The sequence below is a fragment of the Cyprinodon variegatus genome, unplaced genomic scaffold (genome assembly GCF_000732505.1).
Source record: "Cyprinodon variegatus isolate N-32 unplaced genomic scaffold, C_variegatus-1.0 Scaffold249, whole genome shotgun sequence".
Lineage (NCBI taxonomy): Eukaryota > Metazoa > Chordata > Actinopteri > Cyprinodontiformes > Cyprinodontidae > Cyprinodon > Cyprinodon variegatus.
In genome coordinates this window covers 645709-669653 of record NW_015150702.1, presented here as the reverse complement: position 1 = coordinate 669653, position 23945 = coordinate 645709, and the positions used below count along the sequence as shown (strand labels likewise).

General features: G+C 36.4%; 2 protein-coding genes across 2 annotated transcripts in view; both read left to right on the top strand.

Moving 5' to 3' along the window:
• The first annotated feature begins 443 nt into the window (after positions 1 to 443).
• tmem135 (transmembrane protein 135) lies at positions 444 to 14857 on the top strand. The gene is made up of 15 exons (XM_015382135.1): positions 444 to 620; positions 3383 to 3510; positions 4094 to 4186; positions 4275 to 4308; positions 4389 to 4454; positions 4879 to 4925; positions 6465 to 6506; positions 6587 to 6763; positions 6849 to 6918; positions 7016 to 7183; positions 7321 to 7384; positions 7481 to 7557; positions 10628 to 10726; positions 10827 to 10894; positions 11314 to 14857. Exons 1-15 carry the CDS (start codon positions 483 to 485, stop codon positions 11462 to 11464), a joined length of 1422 nt encoding a protein of 473 aa, XP_015237621.1. The 5' UTR covers positions 444 to 482; the 3' UTR covers positions 11465 to 14857.
• Positions 14858 to 15668: 811 nt separating this feature from the next.
• Positions 15669 to 23945, top strand: part of ltn1 (listerin E3 ubiquitin protein ligase 1) — a 27285-nt gene continuing 19008 nt past the window's right edge. Inside the window, exons 1-7 of the mRNA XM_015382112.1 lie at positions 15669 to 15829; positions 16022 to 16228; positions 16384 to 16482; positions 18597 to 18827; positions 20077 to 20129; positions 20223 to 20403; positions 21510 to 21683. Coding sequence (XP_015237598.1) covers positions 15788 to 15829; positions 16022 to 16228; positions 16384 to 16482; positions 18597 to 18827; positions 20077 to 20129; positions 20223 to 20403; positions 21510 to 21683 — 987 coding nt within the window. The 5' untranslated portion in view covers positions 15669 to 15787. The remainder of the gene's footprint in view (positions 15830 to 16021; positions 16229 to 16383; positions 16483 to 18596; positions 18828 to 20076; positions 20130 to 20222; positions 20404 to 21509; positions 21684 to 23945) is intronic.

Here is a 23945-nt window from a genome sequence, read left to right as displayed (position 1 = left end):
TGTGTATTTAAAAACATTTCAATTAGTGGAAAAATTTGCAGTGGGGAAGTCTAATTAACCAAAACTTTCACGACCCCCACACAGTAGCTCCGTGGACCCCCTAGGGGTCACAAACCCCCTGTTGAAGATCTCCGGCTTAGAGGAAATAGTCCACTGTAGAAGGCTAGTTTGAGCTGTTCTCTTTTATTTTGTTAAATGTAAACTTTCATTTCTAAAGAAAAAATTATATATTTTTCTTTATATTTTTGCTGTAAAACAAAAATGTGACAAATAAGTAAATACGTAAATAAATAAATCTCTCAATTCAACCTTAGTTAATTCATGCACTTTTCGAAGGCCTGACTACTACACTCTAATTTCCGGGGTACTTTGAACGCAGCGTACGTGCACGAACGGCGCAGGGCCCAGTGCTCTCGTGAGCGCGCACCCCCGCCGCCGCCGCCGCCCCTTGCTGCAGAGTGTTTCGATTCAGCCACACAGTCATGGCTGCTTTAAGTAAGATACCACACAGCTGCTATGAGGTCGGACATACCTGGCACCCATCGTGCGTACAAGCTGCCGCAGATATAACCAGGGGGGCTCTGGAGGTTTCCTTCAAAATATACGCCCCTCTTTACCTGGTAAGGTGGTTTGGGTGTCTGTCAGTAGACTCTAATGCTAAGTAAAGTTGTCTAGCTAATCCAGTAAGAAAACCAATAAAGATTAGCTAATGCTACAACTCTGCTCCAAGTTGTGGACAAACGGAAAGCTCCCGTTAATTCGGGTTTGTGCTTTGCAGAAGGTGAACTGGAGTAAAGTTTAGTGTTATTTCGGAGTAAGCCTTGAAAAGTCTTTAACGGTTTTAGCGGACACTGGAAAATGGCTCAGCTACATTGGATACAATGAGTTCTTCATTACATCCAGTAGTACTACTTTCTCTTTAACTGGCATTATCTGCTGATATTCTCAGCCGTGACATGACTCAGCCGGTTGGTAAAGATGTGCTTATAGTGCATTTATATCTCAGTGGCTTTAATTATATGGCATTTCTGTCCCACACAGTCTGACCATGCAATAGCCATTGAACCACAGGGTACATTTTTACTTGTAGAGGATAAAACTGTTAGCCTTTTGCTTTAAAATTGTGTCTCTTTGTTTGGATGAATTTCAAAGCAAAGTTTTTAACTTTTTTTTTTTTTTAACCAATCAAAACTTTGGTTCAACTAGGGGTTGTAAAGTGCAAGGTCACTTTCAAGTAAGCACCCATAAAATTAGAACTACCATATTTGTCTGTTCAGGACAAAGTACAACTATATAGTTAGTAAATATGTGATCTGACAGCAGGAATAACTGGCTTTCCCTGCCTCTTGTCTATATGATAACATCAGCTTTTATTTGCACTAAAATGTAGAAGAAAATAGCTTTAAATTGCTACAAAAAATAATTGATCTTTTTGCTATAAAGCACATTTGTAAACTTTGAAAATTTGTGTTTGACTTAAGAAAAAAGACATAGAAGAAGGATGCCCACTAATTTATAAAAAATTTTTTTCTAGAATTAAGTTGCATATTGTTATTTCTTTTTCTTTTTATTATTTGTAATGTAAGGCGACATATAACACAACCATCTAGGTTCAAGCTACAATTCTGATTTAATTGTGGCGTTCCGTTGGCGTTTCCTTACTTGTCACATTGCAACTGTGTATTTTTGGTGATAATTTTTCCAAAAAGCTTTAAGGAAATATATAAATGAGTCAGTTTTCTTTTAGCCAGTTGTTAACAGATTGGGTAGCACTGTTATACTGGAAACAACCAGAGAAAACTCTGGTCACGCGGGCTATGTCTCTGGCATTTGATGGTCAAGTTTATTCTAATAATAATTGAACTTTATTGACCTCAAATTGGACAAATTTACCTCTGCATTTAACCCATCCCCTTGGGGAGCAGTGGGCTGCCATCGTGGGGCACCCAGGGAGCAGTGTGGGGTTAAGGGTCTTTGCTCAGAACTCATACTGGCAGTCTGTGGGAGTGGGGCTCGAACTCAGAACCTCAGGATTCCAAGCTCTATGCCACAGGTGTCAAACTAGTTCCAGAAAGGGCCGTGTGGCTGCTGGTTTTCTTTCCACCCAAGCAGTAGCACACCAGACTCCATTCATCTCATCAAGGTGAGTCTAGTCTTAAACTGATGACTTGATGGGATGAATGGAGTCTGGTGTGCTATTGCTTGGTTGGAAAGAAAACCAGCAGCCACATGGCCCTTTCTGGAACCACTTTGACACCCCTGCTCTATGCCCTGACCACTTAGTTTATGCAATTCTCAATGTTATTTCTGCTGTTTAAAGAAAATTACAAAGACATTTATGTTTCCACAAGTTTGAAACCTTGAATAGCTCAAGCTGTTGTCCTCCAAGCACACACATTTATGGTTGTCCCAATCTTATATCGCCATCGGATAGCAGTCTAATATCAGGAAAAAAAAAAAAAAAAAAATTATCTTGATTATAATGGCCTGCATCTAAAATTTGCCACTTTGGCCTGTTGATAGAAACACTCAGCTTCTGTCTACATTTTATTTAACCGGCTAGTTAATATTGCATGAGTCAGTTGTTTTCATCCTTATCTTCAATGACTATTGTTCTCTATTGAGTAATATCTATATAATTATATTATAATCAATACAAGATGTAATTCCCCTTTTGGGATTAAGAAAATATAATGATTTTCTAACATTCCTTACTACAAAATAAATAATAAAAGTATGATGCATGCAAATATCGTATCAGCTCAGTATTTGCATCAGTCATTTCTCCAAGCTGCAATAATTGTTTTGTAATGGAAATGTAAAATGTATATATAGCACTTTTTAATAGAGTTGACTGCACATGGGAGCCAAAAGTAAGCACCTTTAGCCATGACACTGGACTTTGGACAAGAGCGCATTCAAGGGCATGAAAATAATGAAACCTGTGAGCCTTAACATGTGTATGCCTTTTGTTAGTTAAAGGAAAACTAAAATATAATTACAGCTCTACACGGCGCTGGTAAAAAATAAAAAAGAATTTTAAATGTTACTTTTTGTTTAAATCATATAGCCCTAGTGGATAAATATTTGTAAAGTTTGCAGTAAAACAGAGTTTAGTTGTTAAATGTGTTGCAGCTTTAAATGGAAAAATGAAATGATTATATAACACTGCATAAATGAAATTATCTTGATATGATTTTAAATAGCCAATAAAGTTCAGCTTGATTTCAACACTGACATATTTCTGTAGCACTATTTGACTTTCCATTTCAGAGTAATGCTAAACCATTGAGCGTAAATGCCAAATAAAATCCTTTCTTGCTCAGTATATAGATTGATCCTTGTTACTTAAAGTCTACTTCTTCTCATTTTTATGTTCCAGATAGCAGCAGTTCTACGGAGGAAGAAGAAGGATTATTATTTAAAGAGACTTCTGCCTGAGATCCTGTGGTCTACCTCTTTCCTAACTACCAATGGAAGTCTCTTCATTGTTTTCTTCTGCATTCTCAGGTTTGTCGTTTAAAAAAATGGTAAACTTACCTATGGATTTGTTTTATTATAACAAATGCTGCAAATTGTGATGAAAGCTAAATGACCACTTAACAGTTTTAATCTAAAGATAAATCTAGGTATCTTTTATTCTTTGATTATTATCTAAGCAGACAAACATTTCTAATTACAGTTACAATAATTTTTATTCTTTTGTTTTATGAATGAAGCAGTTTAATAATTTAAATGACTTAAGCCTTGGTATTATAAGTAGCATTCCAGTATTAGTAGTTTAGAATCCCTTCTTAGGCTCTTATGTACTTCAAACATAGGTCACCTACAAAATCCTGAGTGACAATATGCATCAGTTACAGACTGTGTTACGGTTGAATCCTGAGCTGCTCTCATGAGCTGAAGCACTTCCTGCATAATTACACTCACATCTTTGTGTAAGGTGGATGTAGCTTTACACAAAGTGTGATATTAGACACCAATCAAACCACGAGATTTTTTTGGACTTTCTTTGAAGAGCTTATAATTGCATTTGCCTAAAAAACTGCGCTTATGGATTTTTTGAAGGCTGATTGTGTTTGTCTAATTTTAGGAAATTGTTTGGAGGGTTTTATCCATGGTCGTCTGGATTTGGGGCAGCTTTGCCTGCCTCCTACATTGCCATTCTCCTGGAGCGTAAAAGCAGGTTTGATTTTTGTCCTATTGCCAATTTTTTGCCCTGGAGAGAAAATAAAATGCCCCATTTTTTTTTTACCTTCTTTTCCTCCCACCAGGAGAGGTCTGCTGACAATATACATGGCAAATCTAGTAAGATATCTCTGTTCAACTGCAAATCACCTTGTTTCATGAAAAGCAATAAACCTGATTTCCGTCGTCTTTTTTTCTAGGCTAGTGAGACTTTGTTCCGCATGGCAGTGACAAGAGGTTTAGTTAAACCCATTAGAAACGGAGAGGTAAGATCAGAAGGGGTTGAGGGAAGCCATTCAGCTGGGTAGTCATGCTTTTTTCTGATTAAATCTGTTATATATCTATTTATTGCATCCTGCATGAGTCTTATTTTCAAATTCAGAAATGGAAATGGCTTTTATTTTGAAAAGGGCTGCATGATATTAGGAAACCTGCATTTGATGATCTATAGGCTATTTTATTGGCCAATACTTATGACATTTCCAACGGTCGTTTGTGATTTAAATGTTGAAAACTTTAATATTGCAGTAATTAGATATTCATATTATTTGGCAGGTGTAGTTATTGTCTTATGAATTTAAAATAATCCTAAACAGATAACATTATTATGTACGACTCGTTTAAATGATTTGAACAATATTTCTTTCAGTGGCCCTAACTTTTTCTGTTTCTTATTCTGTCCCTGATTAGGTGCTCCTGTTCTGCATAACTGCATCAATCTTTATGTTTCTCTTCAGGTAAGAGCATTCTGTTCATCAGTGGGGTAACGGGTAAATTAAGGCTGTTAAACGATATTAATGCACCTCAACCTGTTCTCACATTTTGTAAAGGTTTTAATTAATCTGTCGTATTTGAATTATGTGATCTGTGAAAGGAGAGGATACATTTTTTTCCCAAAGTTTGTAGTTTACATCGTCATCTATCTTGCATTAGTCAGATTCCACTAAAGGGAATCCAGTGACGCCGGCTGCCTGTTGTCGGGTCATTTGTAAACTGCTTCCCCTCTCAGATGTATTCTTAGTACAAACACAGCTGTTCTGTGAAGGCATCAGATGTTTGTTAGAGAACAAAAAAGAACAAACAACATATCAAAACTCAAAGAACACAGCAGACAAGTTTAGGATAGACATGAAGAGGAGTTTAAGCAGGGTGGGGTTATGTTAAAATTAGTGTTGCGCCGATGCCATTTTTTGGCCCCGATACCGATACCCGATACCTGGCTGTGCTGTATCGGTCGATACCGATACCATAATAATGTAAAATAATCGCCATCATGGCTTTGTCAAGCTGCTGCCTACCTTTGTGAAGCAGGAAAAAATCTAATACAAAGTGAATCCAGTAGAACTTTTTATTGCCTACCAGGAGTCGGTGACAGTAGTTGAATAAACTTATGGCTCTCAAAATGGTATCGGTGCCCTATTTGTTGGTACTCGCCGATACCACCATACCACCATTCGATACTGGTATCGGTATCGGTGCAACACTAGTTAAAATAAAACTCGACACTTGAAACAACTCGTAAAGTCCATCTGAATAACCATGATAACTGCATAGGAGCTTCAGAGTTCTACAGCGGGGTAAGTGGGGAAAAAAAGGCCTTGTGGAAAAAAACGAAAAAACGAAAAAAAAACATTTTGTTTGTCAATATGCTCTATACAAAACTCCTCAAGTGGGAAAGTTTTAGTTTCACCTGGTTTAATCTCCTAAAAATTCTTCTTTAAGGAACATTGACTATCCGATTATTGATCAAAAAAAATAATCGACAGATTAAACGTTTTGCAAAAAAATCTTTGTTGCAGCCCTAGTGGAAAGCAAGACTTTTGAAGTTTGCAACAAGTCATTAAGGAAAATGGTGCTTGGATGAGCAAATGAGACTAATTGTGCGTTCACAACAAATGAATTTTCAGCATCAAAAAGCCACCCAACGTCTCAACTTGGACACGTACATTTTAGTCAGATGCTGTGAATGCTCTGGATACTGGAAGGTGCTGCTCTGTTATTTTCCTTGCAATCTATAGAGGGGCTTGACTTTGTTTTCAAGAGTTGGGGGAAAAAAGTAGCTTTAACATGTTTTTATGTGAGGAGGTCCACCTCAAACGTCATCTAGGTTGTCATTTAATCAGGATTATGATCCTACTTAGAGAGACTTCAAAATTTGTTTTTTTTGTTTTACTTGAATAAATCTATGGGTAGAGACTTACTTAGATCAGTTATATCAAAGACTAAGAAATTACAAGAGTTCAAATTTTGATATCTGCTTTGCTTTATTTTTTCAGGAGCAACGACGGCCTCAAAGGCTTTGCATTTTCTGCTTTAAAGTAAGTCACACCAGCTTTTGTTTATGCTTCAAGGTAGATGCCAATAGAGGTTTCTAATTCTGTGTTTTTATCCATCACAGATTCATCATTGGGAAAGAGGAGATCCCAACTCACTCTAACACAGCAGACCCTGTTAGCACTAGGCCCTCTGAGAGACCAGCGGCCATAGAGACGGAGCCCTCACAGCCGCCGGTAGAAAGGCCCGACCAAAGGAAGAAAACTCTGATAGCCTACACAAGGAAGCTGCTGGAATCAATGTGAGACACAAAAACATTTTGGTGTAGAAAAAATGTGTGGGTAGCAGCGCTAGGCACTGATTTATTTGTATTTATACTGATTCAGATGCAAAAAGGGTCCCAGACACAGATGTTGTAAACATTACCAGGATAACTGCATTTCCTATTGTGTTAAGGTCAGGCTCATTATTTAATATTTCTTATGATGGAAGTGCTCTGAATGTATGCACATTAAAAGTCAATAATCAAGATGTATCATAATTCTCTCCACAGGGTTTTGTCAGGATGTTCAGTATTGGCTATCTTATCCAGTGTTGTCTCAAAGTGCCCTCAGCATTCAGGCAGATGTTCTCCAAACCATCTCGTCTCCCTTCTGTCTTCTACAACAAAGAGAACTTCCAGCTGGGGGCCTTTCTAGGCTCTTTTGTCAGTATTTATAAGGTGTGTGACTGCCTTAGCTTTATTTTATTTCTCCTTATGAAGAAGTTCTCAATTTTATAGTTAACAGTCTTTCTCAGGCTCTCATCAGAACGTCCTGTCTTATCTTATCTAAAAAACATTCTGTTCTGTTTTCTAAGGGAACAAGTTGCTTGTTACGCTGGGTGCGTAACATTGACGATGAACTCCATGCGCTGATAGCTGGTAAAAAAATACCCGCAGAGCAATCTGTTACCGCATCTTTGCTCATGGAAAATGTGCCACAGCTGTCCTTTTCCCCTCCCTCTTCTGTCTCTAAAGGCTTCCTGGCTGGTGTTTCCATGTTCTTCTACAAAAGTACAACTATAACCATGTATCTCTTCTCTAAGCTGGTGGAGGTAAATGAATCAGAAATACACCTAGTGACATAAAAATACATGTTTATTATCATAGAGGGAGACTTGGGAAGCTGGAAAATGATCATAACAGCTCAAGAACAGAAATAGTCTGCAGTAGCATCGTTTTCAAAAAAAATAAAAACAGGCTCCAAGAAAAGTGTAACATCTTAAAATTGAAACAATATTGACTGCACATTAGGGTTCAACGATAATTCAATAATATGTTGATCAATAGACGCGTGGTGCGTGATACACAAAAAAGGTTGATCAAATTTTGATATGGAAGCTGTTTTTTCTTTTTCACTGTAGCCTATCATGTAGCTTGATGCTACAAGCATTCATTCCCCCTTAACCAATTAGAAACACAGACTTAAACAAGCTTGGACAACTCCCAGACAACAACACAGAGCAAGTAAAGATGTCTCAGTGTCACTACTAGGGATGCACGATATAATCGGCCCCCTATCGGTATCTATCGGTATCGGCCTTAAAACTGAATATCGGACATTGGCCACCCCACCGATATTTACACGATATTTGATCAGCTTCTGAGTTTCTAAAGTCTAAAAAAAAAAAAATACTACTTCTTCTTCTTCCTCAAAAACTTCTTTTTTACAGACTTAAAAACTTCTAAAGACGAGGGAAAAAATATTGATACATTAAAATATCACAATATGCTGATATATTGTCATTTAAAAACACCATATCAATCTCTTTTACTAATAAAATATTGCTTTATGTCATCACTATGCTACGAAATCCCCCGAAAATTCACGAATTTTGCCATATTTTTATATGTTGATATATTGACGCGGTATCGATCTATTTTACTAACAAAATCTCACAAGAATTTGCAAAATATCACGAGAGTTTGTAACAGAACGATGAAATTTCACAAGATTTTGAAATTAAAATAGATCGATACCGTGTTTTTAAAAATCAATTTGATATCAGCATATTAAAATATATTTGAGAGTATATTATTTTTAAGTGTCAGAAATGGATAACAAAACTGCTATTTTCAATGACTACTTATTTTTGTCCAGCTTTAACATCAGTATCGATATCAGTTATCGGCTACACAAGTTTTAAAATATCGGCATATCAGATATCGGCTAAAATCCCAATATCATGCATCCCTAGTCACTACCGATCCGTACCGCTAGAAGGATCCGTCCTTTTAGCTCATATGCGCATATGCAACCAGATGTACATACATCTGGGCCTCCCTTGATTTTAATTAGTAAAAAAGACGTCAATTACATTTTTTCCCTATTTAAAAATAGTAAGCATACTAAACTATAATATGTCAAAGGTTAATAATGTACTTCCTGTTTTTTCACCTGTCTGTACCTGAAATGGGATCCTATGCTACTTCAGGGAGCTAAGTTTTTCAGCTTTGGATCTAAATATAAATCTAGTATTTTTGGGGTTTATTTTTTCTTTTCGTGTTTACATTAAGGTATATAGGGCTTAGTCTAAAGAAAGAAACAACTAAAATGCAGATAAACATGGTTTAATCATATTTTGCTGAACTACTATGAGCATGTCTGATGATGACATCACACAAGCAGTTTAATGGAGAAAATTTAAAAAGCATCGTCTCAGAAAAGTCTTTTTTTTTAACATTCGTATTAGCATTCTTTAGTGATTTAAGGATAGAAATAAGTACTTTTAGTACCATAAATACATAATTTACATTATTTATGGCGACCTTGATGAATTTCTGCTTGCACGTGCGCAAATGAGCCAATGGTACAGATCGTGCTTCCGGTACTGTTCAGTTAGTGATTCTCAGCAAGGAGTAGAGGAGGAAACTGTCCCAAAAAAGGGGTTTTAGTAGTTCACCAGCTTGGCAGTATTTCTGTTATAGTAAGTCAGACAAAAAGCTAATCAGCCTGAAGAATTTGCAGGGAATCGGTAAGAAACGAACTCTGGAAGCAAAACCCACGTAGTTTATTACTTAAGCCGCTCACACCTGCAGAGTACGAGCTGTGTCGGCCCCAGCATGGCTCCACAAGGTCGTAGGAATCCTCTGGATGTTCTACCAGCTCAAAGCAAGAGAAATTAGGCTTCCTTATTAGTCATAAATCGGGCAAAGCAACATGGAAAATGGATACGCTGTCTCTGCCTCACTACGTCACAACTCGGGTCAAGTTTTACCGTTGAGCCCTGACTCAGCCTCTCAATTTACCACATATACGCAGAATTGAACCTAAGAAGTAAATGTCAAGAAACAGATCACTTTCCAGACGACCATGCACCCGAGATGAATGCTAAAAGCTAGGCTGAATTGAATGCTTGGTTTTATTATAAGTAGATCATAAAGCAATAGCATTATCTGCATTTAGAAATGGCTGCATTTAAAATATGGTTTAAATCTTTTTCATAATTGTCAGTATTGATTAAATTGATTTATTTTCTCAAATGCAGTAGTTATGGTTTGGAAATTTGACTTTTTCAAAGCAGCCTGTAACAGACAAGACAGCAAGGAAGAAGAGTGAGAGGATTTTACAGGAACAAACTGAAATCATATGATTATAGGGAAGTTCGACACAGCAAAACATAAGATTGTTTTTCCCAACATTGTAAGTTACTGCAGACTGCAGTTGGACCTCTCCTTTAATTTATGATCAGCCAGCAAAACCATCACTGATTCTAGGGCCTTGCAGGAGGAGGAGCAAACAACTGTCGCCCCATTTCAGGTTCCTTAAGAAATAAACGGAGGTGGAGAGATATCTCCTCTCATGTGTAAAGCCTATTAGAAGGATATTAAAACTAGACCTGCAAAAAGCTAGTTAACATTGCTTTTATCTTAATATCTGTGGTAATATCTGTTAATGTTGAGTCGGGTAACTGTTCAATATCTAAAGCAGTTAAAGTCACTAAAGTACTGGCACAGGTTTTAGATTTTGAGGACATCTGCTTTGCCTGTCAGTTATTTAAAGAAAAGTGTTAAGCTGGTTTGTTTTAGATTTTAGAGCTGACCTTATCAATGAGCTCCAATTAATCTGAAATCAGATTAGATTCCATTTTTACAGTTGATAACAGATGTTATCTCTCTTTTCAGACCATGTACTTCAAAGGCATTGAAGCTGGCCGGTTCCCTTACTTTCCACACGCAGATACGATTATTTACGCCGTTTCCACTGCTGTCTGTTTTCATGCCGTAAGTGAAGAATTTTCACAAAAACGCCCAGCAGGAATATGCTTACTTAGCCTTTTTCTCTCTGCTGAGTAAAGATGTCTGACTCATCACATTTCCACAGGCGGTAATGGAGGTGCAGAACCTCAGACCTTCATACTGGAAGTTCCTCCTGCGTTTAACACAGGGCAGGTATGATCGTGTAATCGAGTCATCTTTGCTTATTATACAAGAAAACTTTTGTGAAGAATATAGTTTAACACCCAGCCTGTGAAATTTGTAGAATTATTCTTTTCTTTTTTTTTTTTCTTTTTTCTTAGTTTGGGATAAAGAAATGGAAAAATAAAAATGGAAAAAATTGTTTTTTTTATTTTCCGTCTAGATTCATTTGGATGACAAGTTTCTTATTGATCCTTCAAAAATTGGATAAAGAGGCTGATAAATCTTATATTTCACTTTTTTTTAAACTTATATACATAACAAAACAGAAAAGATATTAATGGTATTAGGAAATTTGTGAGTAACTTAAAAGTTCATGAGTTAGAGGTGAATGAATTTAATCCCAGGCTGTTTTTCTGGTCTTTTAATGGCTGTTCCTTGTCTGTTTCCAGATTTGCGCTGATGAATCGAGAGCTGCTCGATGTGTTCGGAACAGAGGCATCCAGGAATTTTAAAGGCTTCGTGCCCAAACTGGACCCCCTCTACACCACAGTACTCAGCCCAACTGTGCTTCCGCCTGGAGGGGACGCCAACCTTGGCTGACTTGAGGCAAAAGCTCAAGCGAGACCCCTTTCCCCCTGCCCCTTGCAGAGTTTACCTCAAGAAAAAATGGACAGACTGGCTGCTCCTGCAGAGTTGTTTGAGGTTTTGTGAAAATTGACATACCTGTAACTGATCAGATGAAAAAGTTTTGAGCTACGTGTAAAGGGAGGGATACAGTTTTGGATGATATAAAAGCTGAGGGTTGAATTACAGCAGGACGTAATGAATGTCAATTTTGTAGCAGCGGAAGAAAGCATACTGACAGTGACTGAACACTCAGAGGTAGCCGGGTTAATGTAATAAAAAGTTGCATAATAATTACTTTGAAAATATAATAGTAAAAAAAATAAAATTGTGGTCTTAAACCAAGGAAAGCAGACATCAAGAGGAATCCATTTTTTTTCCCCCAGAGTACCATTCCAGGCAGATCCTAGATAGACTTCAACATAATGACAATCGCTTTAAATCCTTCCTTCAGTCAATAGATTCTCATTAATTCTGACATTTTCTCATTAACGCTTATTTCCCGTATTGGTTATGAGTCCCTATAAAAATAGGCGACTTATAAAAATACATTCTGGCATTATCATAACTAATCCATATAGTTAAAAGTCTATTCATGCAAACAAACTAATGATTGCTTCTAATAGAACAAGATTAGAAACAATAACTTCAAAATAACAGACAAATCCTCTTAAAACTGTTTATTTTCAATCAGTTAAAATGAAGGTGAAATATTGTCTGCCCATTCAAACTGTTTGAAAAGTTTAATTTCTTTTGGAAATGAAGACTATAGTGATAGAGGTCATCTTCACTATTACTTAATTGGGAAGGTTTATATATTTCATCGTTTAAGTCGCAAATAATTTCAATCATTCAGTCTTGCTATCGGGAATTTTTCAAGTCACATTTCTGTTATTTGTGACTGATTGATAGAATTGTTTCATTGGTTTTGTTTAGATCAGGGATGGATAGCATAGACTGAATAAAATCTGGGCAAAGTTAATGCTCATTTGGGTACTACTGTATGTATGTTCAGTTGAGCTTTTTTATTCTTAATAATAAAACCTTGCTGCAACAGGTCCACAATCTGCTCTAGGTAATAAGTTTAGAGTTCTGGTTTAAATTCTCTATAAAAGGCTTCAAGCATTTGTTAAATTGTACCACAAATGAACGTATATAGAAGCAATGTTTATCTCTAAGGACAGAGGTAGTAAGTGATAACTCTTAATAAATACTTTTTAAAGTTTTTGTGAGGTTTTTTTTTTGGATTTTTAATTACCCCACAGTACAGTCAGATGAGGCAGTGATTTTTAAACTAGGTGGCATCTAGAGTCATGCTGTTAGGGAATTGGCATTTCAAATAATGTTTTTTTCATATAAGTAATAGCCTGCTTAATTTCTGGTTCCTTTACGGGCAAAGTAATGTATTTTTTTACAAATTAAGGAGAGCGGGACAATTCTCTTTAAATGTAAGCATTCCTCTATTATCTATTTTTATTTTAGTTAAAATAAAAATGAAGTTTTCCTTTGGTTGAATTTATAGTTCAAATGTTACAATCTGAACTAAAACATAAAATGTGATAGACGGTTTCCATAATGTTTACGGATTCGCAGTGAAGTTTATGGGACCGTTTTTATTTTAATGAGAAATTTAAATGCATCTAAAACTTGTGAATGAAAAGTGAGTTAAAACTAAATGCTACATGTAATTATTAATCAGAGAGGTTCAATGTCTTAGGAATAATTTGATTATTTTCTCGAAACCTAGAAAACCAGCGTCATTCTTGTCTAACCTTTTACTTTTATTCTGACGATCTGAACACCTCAGATGGCCCCCAATCACATGTCGCATGTTAACAGAAACCTAATCTTGCAATTTCAGGCGTTCCTGCATCAACTTATTCTTATACTGCCAAGCAACTTGTTTAAGTTCCTTGGTTGTATATCCCTCTGATGCACTCAAAGCATGTTATTTTGGGTTTGGTTTGTCACATTTGGACTTGCTTGCCCAACAGAAGTTTATTTTGACTCTTGCTTTGGAATTTTGCAACACCGGAAAGCTTCTTTTTGAGAGCCACAAAAGGATCAAAGATCATCAAAAGTCGAAATAGTTTATCTTCCTGGACCAGATATATGCTATTTTTAGAATGGCAAGGGGGAATGTACGGTGATGCATGAACCATCAATAGAAATACTTCTGTCCCTGTTGAGACAATCGTTTAACTGAACATTTGTTCTACATTTGGTTTCAGAAGGACCACAGGCACATTCATTAGATCAATCATGCAAAAATTGATGTTTTTACACCTAATTCATGAGAGAAGTTTTTGGTTTTTGTGAACTTGATGCATTGTAGCATTTTTAAATCTACCAGAGGACGCGCAACCACAGTCTGGTTCAGATTTAACATTGCTGTTGAAACGGAAACGAGGATGTCAAATTTCTGACTCTGATTAAAAGCTGCAGTTTGTAAAATGAATTTCTGTTCAAAATTCTGTAAGTGAAAGAATGGTCGAATGAGAGGATTATAAAGATTTTTTCTTAAATCAATGTTAATTTTGCAACCTGAGTCATAGTGATCACGTGTGAAGAAAAGAATAGCAGGGCTGCATTAGGTTACTGTACTTATTGGGTGGAATTGCTGTGCGGCATGGATAAAAAAAATAATAAATAAGCGTTTCTGAACAAAACTGGTAAAAAACAGTTTAAATGGTTGACATCCTGACTTGTGAAGCCTGGCTTTATGTTTTATTTATGGAAATACTTTAAATTCATAAATGGTGAACATCCACATAAGACTTGGGCACCTTGCAGTTAAATATGATCATTCTACCAATCATTTTTGTTTTTTTTAACACATTTTTTGTATTATTATTCATAAAGCAAATGCTGAACCAATTTTTTTTATGTTGATTTGTGTTTAAATACTTTTTTCTGATGAAGGGAATACCATACACAAATTGGTTGACCTGTAAAAAAAAAAAAAATAAACTATATACTTTTTTTTCTCTTTGAATAGGGATGAGGAGGCTTCATTAAACTGATAATGTGCCTGAAAATTATACAAAAACTAGCTCATTGTAGAGGTGATGTCTACCACAAAACATACTTTTTTTTTTATTTTTTTTTTTTATTAAGGTTGATGTAAACTTCATATACTTTGTGAAACCTTGCACAAATATCTCTGGAAGTTATATGAAATACAAGTTTGTTTACGTTAAATTATGCAATCACTTGAATTTAACTCTGTGTGATATAGATATGACCTCCATACCGGAAAATATGAATATAGCAAGTGCTTAGCAAAAGATATGTACATATATTTGTGAGATTAAGTAGATATAGTGTCCATAGATATATTTTCAATGTAATAAAAAATTATTAATGTAAAGAGGGTTTATATTAAAATACTTTTTAATCCAAATGCACAACCTGCTTGTTTTTGAGCTACTTTTGTAGCTTTTACTATTTTTTTTTTGTGTACCACAAATGTGTAGTTGCCATACTTTGTTAGGTAAAAAAATCCCAATAAGTGATTTAAACATAGCAGAAAATAAACCATGGTGTGGCGGAATTCTTAAGGAAAGAGCAGTATAACTTTGCAAAATCCTTTAAATAAAAATTTTCTTGTGTCAACAATTATATTACATCAAGAGTGTAACCAGACAAATATAAAGGACTATAGCCTTTCTGATTTTATTATACCAATTACTTGCAGCGTGTTTTTTTCTTCTAGAGGAATATTCTTAATTATTCTTTGGAAGACTTAACTAGAAGGCTCTTTAAATATGTCTCCTTTAAGCTCTTTAATTTTGCAGATTTTATTTAATTTTGAAAGATTTAAACAAATGAAGTTAGATTGACTTTGTAAGGACATTTTAAAATGTTGATCCACATCCTGTTCAGAAGGTGGCGGTCATGCGCTCCTAAACGTTACTTGCCAACCTGCCACTAAATAAAGAAGTCACATGACTATGTTGCGTTTGCTGTGTACTAGATACTCGGAATTTCCAAATTGATCGTGTCCAGATTTAAAAACAGGACCAATAATACCGATGTGGTATTCAGTATTCTACAATTTCCGTTTTAACTCGCATGTTTTATGATGACAAACCAGTTTTTAAACGATTTAGGGGGCGAGAAGAGGCTTTTTTTTCTACTTGCACTTTAAATATGCAAAGATCTACAGTGACGTAACGTTAAGTAAATGTGTGTCACCATAGACACGTCCGGGGTACTTGGATGGAGTTCCTGTGTGATAGCTAGTAAGGACACATTTTCATGAAAAACACAGTTAAAACTTAAACAAACAAAACCACCATGGGGGGTAAGAACAAACAGCGCACAAAAGGAAACGTCCGGGTAAGTAAGCGCCAGTATTTGTCAAACGGTGTTGACTCGGTGCAGTTAGAAGTTGCTACAATCCTTAGCACAGGCTAACACTAACTTCGTGTTTTCAGCTCACAGTAACGCCATGCGTGTTTTTATAGTTGACCCCAATCTGACCACCCGACATATGTTTTTTTTTTTTCCTTTTATCCCAATTATTTTCAGCCATCCAGTAGCGGTCGAGCAGCCGAGGTTCTAGCCCGGGAAGGTGGCGCCATCCCGGGTTTCGTGGGCTTTGATACTACGGTCACCTCTGAGCTGAGTTATGTTCCAGCTGTCCACGGAGCGGAGGACATAGATAACCAGGTGGATGCTGATTTCCGCCTGGTGCTGAGGAAACTCTCAAAGAGGGATGTCGTCACCAGACTCAAGGTGAGCTGAAGATGCTAGCTTTATTTTTTGCTGTGGATTTTATCAATATTGAGCTGCTTGCAGATTCAGACAGCTGAAAACTTTTTAATTGTAATGTTATCATTATATATATATAATAAATTCAGTGTGCCTATTAAAAGCAATGTTCTCTCCAGGCAGTGCAGGACTTTGGGACCATGTGTCAAGAAAGGGATGCAGAGGAGGTGAAAGGAGTTCTCCCATACTGGCCAAGAATTTACTGCAAGATATCAGTGGTGAGCTTTTCCTTTTGGAACAACCAGAGTAAAGATGAAACAAACTCGGTCGTAAAAATATATATGTTCTTTATTAAACAAAGAAATAGTTTTCCTCCCTTCTACAACACTGACTGCTTAAGGTAGACAATATAATATTTAAACTCTGACATTGGTTGATGGCGAACAAACCTGCTTAACCAGACAAGAAAGTCGCACACTTATATAAGGCTTCACAGCATCGGGTGAAAAACAAACAATGCACACAATCACCACTGAACACTGGAGTGTCCAAGGACAGAAAAAACAAACTATTTAATGAAAAAAAGATAAGAAGAAAAAGACAAACAGTTCACAAGTGAACAGTGGGACCAAAGACACCAAACAAAGTCGGACTAACTAAAAAAACAAAACATAAACCTAAGGACAGCAGGATCTGTAAACAAACAGAGAACACCAAATAAAAAAAAATGTAATCAATGTATAGTTTTAATAACTACCTTAAAATTTCAAAAAAATACCTGTGTATCGTGTACATCACCCTCATCTCCCCGCATACACAGCCTGGTCTAAAAAATCCTGCAGGGCCTCCTAACAAAGAAACAAATGTGTATTTGTCCTAATAAAAATTCAGTATAACCCCCACTATTACAAACACTCACCCACATTCTTGACAAATGTACAACATGCATGGAACCAAGAGGTGTCCCATGGAAACTGACACCTTTCAAGAAATGCTCACNTGAACAGTGGGACCAAAGACACCAAACAAAGTCGGACTAACTAAAAAAACAAAACATAAACCTAAGGACAGCAGGATCTGGAAACAAACAGAGAACACCAAATAAAAAAAAATGTAATCAATGTATAGTTTTAATAACTACCTTAAAATCTCAAAAAAAAATACCTGTGTATCGTGTACATCACCCTCATCTCCCCGCATACACACCCTGGTCTAAAAAACCCTGCAGGGCCTCCTAACAAAGAAACAAATGTGTATTTGTCCTAATAAAAATTCAGTATAACCCCCACTATTACAAACACTCACCCACATTCTTGACAAATGTACAACATGCATGGAACCAAGAGGTGTCCCATGGAAACTGACACCTTTCAAGAAATGCTCACAGCTTCCGCTTTTATACTGCCTGGACAATTCCCACAATACCACCTGTAACACTTTACGTTGCAGTCAGTCAGTCAGTCAGTCAGTCAGTGTTGTTTCTTACAGCCATCTTAGATTTAGTCTTAGTTTTGGTCTTCAGGCCAAAAACTATTAATAGTTTTAGTCAGTTTTATGTTGAACTTCATAAAACAGCTAAACTTTACAGCTTCGAATAATAACCATATTCCTTACCAGACTGACGGCTCTATCCTAGATACTACGACCGTTGAAGATACAATGCTGCCGTGCAGTTTATCAATGCTGTTGGGTAGAAAACTTTGATTTATAGAAAGCAAAATAAAAATGTTATGAATGAATGCCCTACTTTATAACAATAAGTCTCAGAAAAGCAAAATTTACAATAAAGTAGTGGTTTTAGACATACAACGTTTTATGTCTAAAACCATGCCAATGTAAAACATCAAAAACATTCTTCTTTCTACTATGGTAAATTTGGGTTTATTTCTTATTTTTTTTAGCTTGTTGGTTCTCGCTATCGTCATGAAAAAAAAAGGAGCGACAACAAAATAATTTCATCATCGTTGACAAAAGCAACACTGCAGTCACTTACCCATTCAGGATCCTCACTTTTAAACATTTGTTTAAGATGAAACAGTCGACTGAGCAAAAGTTAAAGAGCACTTTTTTACCCCTTTGATTTTCTCAGGTCTGCAGATTGATTACTTTAAAATTAAACTGTTTTGCATGAAAACCAAAGAATTCCCATTTTTTGGTTTTATAAACTCGGTAGATAACAAAGTAGACTGTGATTCTCTTATTTTTAAACGTACGCTAAGCCTGAATTGATGCCTAAATGAAGACAATCATGTAATGCTTTGCATCATATCAAGAATCTAGAACCTACAGCATATGTCTATAAATTCCTATCTGGAACTCCTATATGGTTTATGATAGGTGAAATGGTTAATGTTTTTACTAATGTTTCTTTTCATATCATTTTATGTGCTAGGATCATGACCGGCGCATCAGGGAAGCCACTCAGCAAGCATTTGAACAGCTGGTGCTAAAAGTGCGTCGCAGCCTGGCCCCCTTTCTCAAGAGTTTGATGGGCCACTGGATTCTGTCACAGTGTGACACTTACACGCCTGCTGCCTCTGCTGCATGCCAGGCCTTTGAGGCTGCTTTCTCGCCTGCTAAACAGCCCGAAGCTCTCGGCTTCTGCAAGGAGGAGATCCTTAATGTCAGTGGTAATGTTTGCTTTAGTGTTAAAATGTGGATTCTGCTAAAATAAGTCACAGTGCATTCCTAAGTATTCCTACCATTAAACCTGTTTTGTTACATATTAATACCAAAATCCTCAGTTTTTTTTTTTTTGGTATGGTTTTATTTCTGTAATAATGGAAGTGGGATTAAAATGATACATGGATTTCAGACTTTTAGTAAATCTTAGAAGTGTAGCCTGCATTTGCGTGAAACGGAAGGTTTTTGTGCTCGTTCCAAACAGCTCCGCAAAACATTTAGGACTGAACTTTTTTTTTTTTTTCATTTTTCACAGTAATTAAAGGTTAAGTCATGAAGTCTGAACATTTTCTCTAAATCTAGTCTCAGATTCTCACTATTCTTAAGATTAAGTTTAACTGGGCAATTCAAACGCATAACTACGGTAGACTAATTAATCGCATGATAAATTTAAATAAGCTAATTTTCTTGCCATTTCCTTTCCTTCGTCTGGGTGGCGAAAGTTTTCTCTCTGGTGCATCGGTCCCCACTCACCAGCTCCCATAGTTTCCTGAAGGTTCCTTAGAGCCAAAGACTGAGGAGCAGAAAGCCAGAGAAATGCTGGATGAGATTTGGAAATGCTTTCAAAGCCGAACTGTACAGCTGCAGTGTGGGAGCACTTTGAATTTTAAACTAACGACTATCGTTTATCGCAATTATTTTTTGGACAATTTGATCATCATGCTAAATGTGTTGCTGTGACAGGCCAACTATGCAAACTATTCCAATTGGTGAATTATTTCAAGATCGCCCGTTATTTAGTTTCACCTTTTCCTACCATTTCTGATTAGCTTCCCTGTGTCTTTTGAAGAAATGCTTTCCCAAAGCTTTGACCTCACCATGGCAATAGTTTCATGGATGTTTACTGCACTATTTCCCTTCGTATGTAGGCCACAATCTTTAAATTTGGAGATTAAATTACACACTAATTGTCACAATCTATAAAAAAAATATAATTGTGATTTTATATATATTATAGGTGTAAAATAAACCTAATAAATGCTACGCAATGATTTTATTCATCTTATCTTAAATACCATATTGCAGAATTTTTCTTCCACTTAATAATTAAGCATTTCTCTGTGTCGGTCTCTTACATAAAACGCCAACAAAATACATTAATGTTTGTGATCATAACGTATCAAAATATAGAACATTTCAGAAGCTGTAAGTAAACAAGACACATTTAATTTATGCCAGCTGTGTTTCAGGTGCTTCAGGATATCCTATTAAAGGAAACGGCCGACACTCTCAGTGACCCACAGTATGTAAAGAGCTTTAATTGATCTACTGTTTGTTGCTTTCATTTTGTGTCTACAGTGATAGATTTGCTGATGCATTTGTTTGTCTTTTACAGAAGTGTGACAGAAGAGGAGAGAGAAGCCAAATATCTTCGCCTGCTGACCAGTTCCCTGCTGGGTGTGAAGAAACTGCTTTCAATGCTGCTCGAGAACGACAGAGCAGCACTGGAGCAGAAACTAGCTCTTCTGGTTAGCTCTGGGAAGTTCTGGAAATACAGCAAGCACAAGACACCCCAGGTTGGGATTCAATTTCTAATTTTCTCTTTTATATAAAACCCAAAAATTCACATAAACATATTCTATACATAAATGATGTTAAAACATAAAGCCTGCACAGAAAGAAGAGTTGATTTTAAATCTTTTCAGGGTAGATCCACACTCTTCAGAGGTAAAATAAGACGTTCAAAATAGTAACATATCAGTAATTCCTTTTTTAACTCATCATTAAGAATTAAATGAAGATTCAAGAATGAGAGAGCTGATACTGCACAGTCCCTTAAAATAAATCTATACCTTTAAAATATCTTCCTTATAAACGTTAATTTATGATTTAGGTTAATTAGGATAAAGAAAAACTTAAACAAGCAAAGGAGTTCTTAAGAATTGTGTTTTCCAGAGCTGCTTCTAACATTGTCAACTGTGGTACAACGAACAACCCTTGCAAACTAATAAATGAAAAACTAACCAGTAAAACAGTACTGAAACTTTGATGGGAAAATTAGAACAGCTGTCAGTATTAAATAAACAAACAAACAGGGATTGGCCTTTCAGATCCATTTATTTCATTACATTTGAATTATTATTATTATTATTATAAACATAATACAATAACTTCCCCTTTAAGTTACCGTAGATTTCTAAAAGTGTTAAGAATTAATTGTACTTTGAGCTAATTTTTAAGGAATGTGAGTCATTTCCTAAAAAGAAAGAAAGGAGAAAATTTACCTCCCAGAAGAGTTGATCCAACAACAGTAGGAAATAACTTTTACATTTAAATCCATCTGTGGTAAAATAATGTAATTTTACCCACACCGTTTTACTCATTCTACTTTTCTAGCTCATAAAGTTGGGAAAATAAAATTGAAATGCACTCATCTTTTTTTTTTTTTTTCCTTAATGTTTAATAAATCACAAAAGCTTGGTTAAATGTTTACTCTTCAAATTGGAGATATGAATGATATACACTGAGATAAATTTCCAACTATATGATTGAGAAAAGTCTGAAGGCTAGTTTTGATGCAGTGTGAGAAAAATAATCTCTTGTTTTGAAAGAACTAGTCACTAGGGAAACTCTTGGTCTAAATGATAATTGGGATGTTCTTTCTTCATCTGTTGCTCCACAGATCAGAGGGGCCTTTTTTGAGATGATTTGCGCTCTGTGCCGATTCACGCCACAACTGGTCCAGAGTGAAGTAGCACGACTCTGCCCCGCTGTTCTTCTCAGTATCGACGACACCGATCCTGTTGTTCTTCCTCATGTGTGGGAAGCTGTTCTTCATGTTGTGTCTACAATCCCTGTGAGTTTATACCAGAGGGTTCCAACCATGGTTGGCTCACTGTCCTGCATGCTTTAAGTGTTTCGCTGCAGCCACACATTTGTTAAATAAAAAGGTGTTGAACAGGCTTCAGTAGCACCCAGTGGGATGCTGAGGAGGAAAAGCATTCATTACAATGGATTCTGCTGAAGCAGAGAAACACTGAAACCATGCAGGTCAGCGATGGGGACCACTAGCTATTAGAGTGAAATAAATGCCATTCTTTATGAATATATCCCGTCTAAAAGAACTTAATGGATGAAGCAAAAATACTTCAACATTATATATGTATATTCTATACATATATAGATACAGTGAGGAAATAAGTATTTGAACACCCTGCTATCTTGCACGTTCTCCTACTTAGAAATCATAGAGCGGGCTGAAATTGTCATTGTAGAAGCATGTCTACAAAAAAAAAAAATCAAGAAATCATGATGTATGATTTTTTTTTTAAATTATTTATTTATATGATACAGCTGCAAATAAATATTTGAACACTTGAGAAAATCAATGTTAATATTAGGGATGGTAGCCTTTGTGTGCAATTCCAGAGGTCAAATGTTTCCTGTAGGTTTTTCACCAGGTTTGCACACAATGCAGGAGGGATTTTGGCCTATTCCTCCACACAGATCTTCTCTAGATCTGTCAGGTTTCTGGGCTGTCACTGAGAAAAATAAAGTTTGAGCTCCCTCCAAGGATTCTCTATTGGGTTTAGGTCTGGAGACTGGCTAGGCCACGTCAGAACCTTGATATGCTTCTTCCAGAGCCACTCCTTGGTTATCCTGGCTTTATGCTTCAGTTCATTGTCATGTTGGAAGACAAGGCCTAAACCCATCTTCAATGCTTTAACTACGGAAGCGGTTGTTCCCCTAAATCTCGCAATACATGGCCCCTGTCATCCTCTCATCAATACAGTGCAGTCACCCTCTCCCATATGCAGGAACAAAGCATGATGCTACCACCCCCATGCTTCACAGTAGGTATGGTGCTCTTGGGATGGTACTCATCATTCTTCTCCCTCCAAACATGGTTAGTGGAATTATGACCATAAAGTTCTATTTTGGTCACATATGACCACATGCCTTTGTTTCATGACTCCTCTGATCATCCAAATGGTTACAATTTTGTCTCTAGTATCTTTGGACAGCTCTTTGGTCTTGGTCATGTTAGTAGTTGGGTTCTTACTGATTGTATGGGGTGGACAGGTGTCTTTATGCAACTAACAACCTCAATCAGGTGCATCTAATTTAGGATAATAAATGGAGTGGAGGTGGACATTTTGAAGGCAGACTAACAGGTATTTGAGGGTCAGAATTCTAGCTGATAAACAGGTGTTCAAATACTGATCTGCAGATGATCATACAAATAAATAGTTACCTATTCATATATTTGGATTTTTGGATTTCTTTCTTAGATTATGTCTCTCATAGTGGACATGCACATACGATGACAATTTCAGACCCCTCCATGATTTCTAGTTGGGAGAACTTAAAACTCAAAATAGCAGGGTGTTCAAATACTTATTATATATATTTATATTATAGTGGTATTTTCTGACAAGTGTAGGTAGATAGGTATTTTAGCGGACCACTGTAGATAGATAGGTATTTTAGCGGACCACTGTAGGTAGGTCCCCTAAAATAAACATTTTGTTGTCTTTCCATATAAGGAAACAAAGAAAACATTTTACAAATATCATAGATCTTTCCTGAACGAAGTCCCTTTAAGTGTGCAGAGATGGGACAGATATCCTGATTTCATCTGTGTTTTTTTCCACTGGTCAACTGCTCGACACATCTGGTCTGGGCTGGTAAAATCAGCCAAATATTTGGAGACTTATTTACCTTCGATACTGGATGGATTTGGAAAGCTCAAACAGATCTTTTGTTTTTCACTTGGCTGAGTTTAGTTAAAAGATGTGATATCTTCTCCAAACATGGATGATGTGATGGTTGATGCGTGAATATCAGAGGAAGCATAAAGAGGGACTTGTGTTTGTGGCTGAACTGCTTTGTGAAAGACGTTATGCCTACCATTAACTCTTTCAAAGTAGTCTGGAAGGAAATTTAAGGTCATCTGTTTGGTGGCGACAGTTTTTTCCTGACTTTGGTCATGAAACAAAGCAGCGAGTCTGAATCCCATCAGCAAATCTTTGGCAGAGTAGCTTGGAAGAAGAATCTGTGTTACCGTTTGGCCTGATCATATCAAGACTAGGGGTGTGGGAAATAATCGTTTTGGCGA

Bases quoted from the DNA above. Each gene is read 5' to 3' on its own strand.
- tmem135 (XM_015382135.1), top strand. From the start codon at position 483: ATGGCTGCTTTAAGTAAGATACCACACAGCTGCTATGAGGTCGGACAT. The intron at 6,919-7,015 runs GTCAGGCTCATT...TTCTCTCCACAG, and splicing joins GCATTTCCTATTGTGTTAAG to GGTTTTGTCAGGATGTTCAG. The intron at 10,895-11,313 runs GTATGATCGTGT...GTCTGTTTCCAG, and splicing joins CTGCGTTTAACACAGGGCAG to ATTTGCGCTGATGAATCGAG.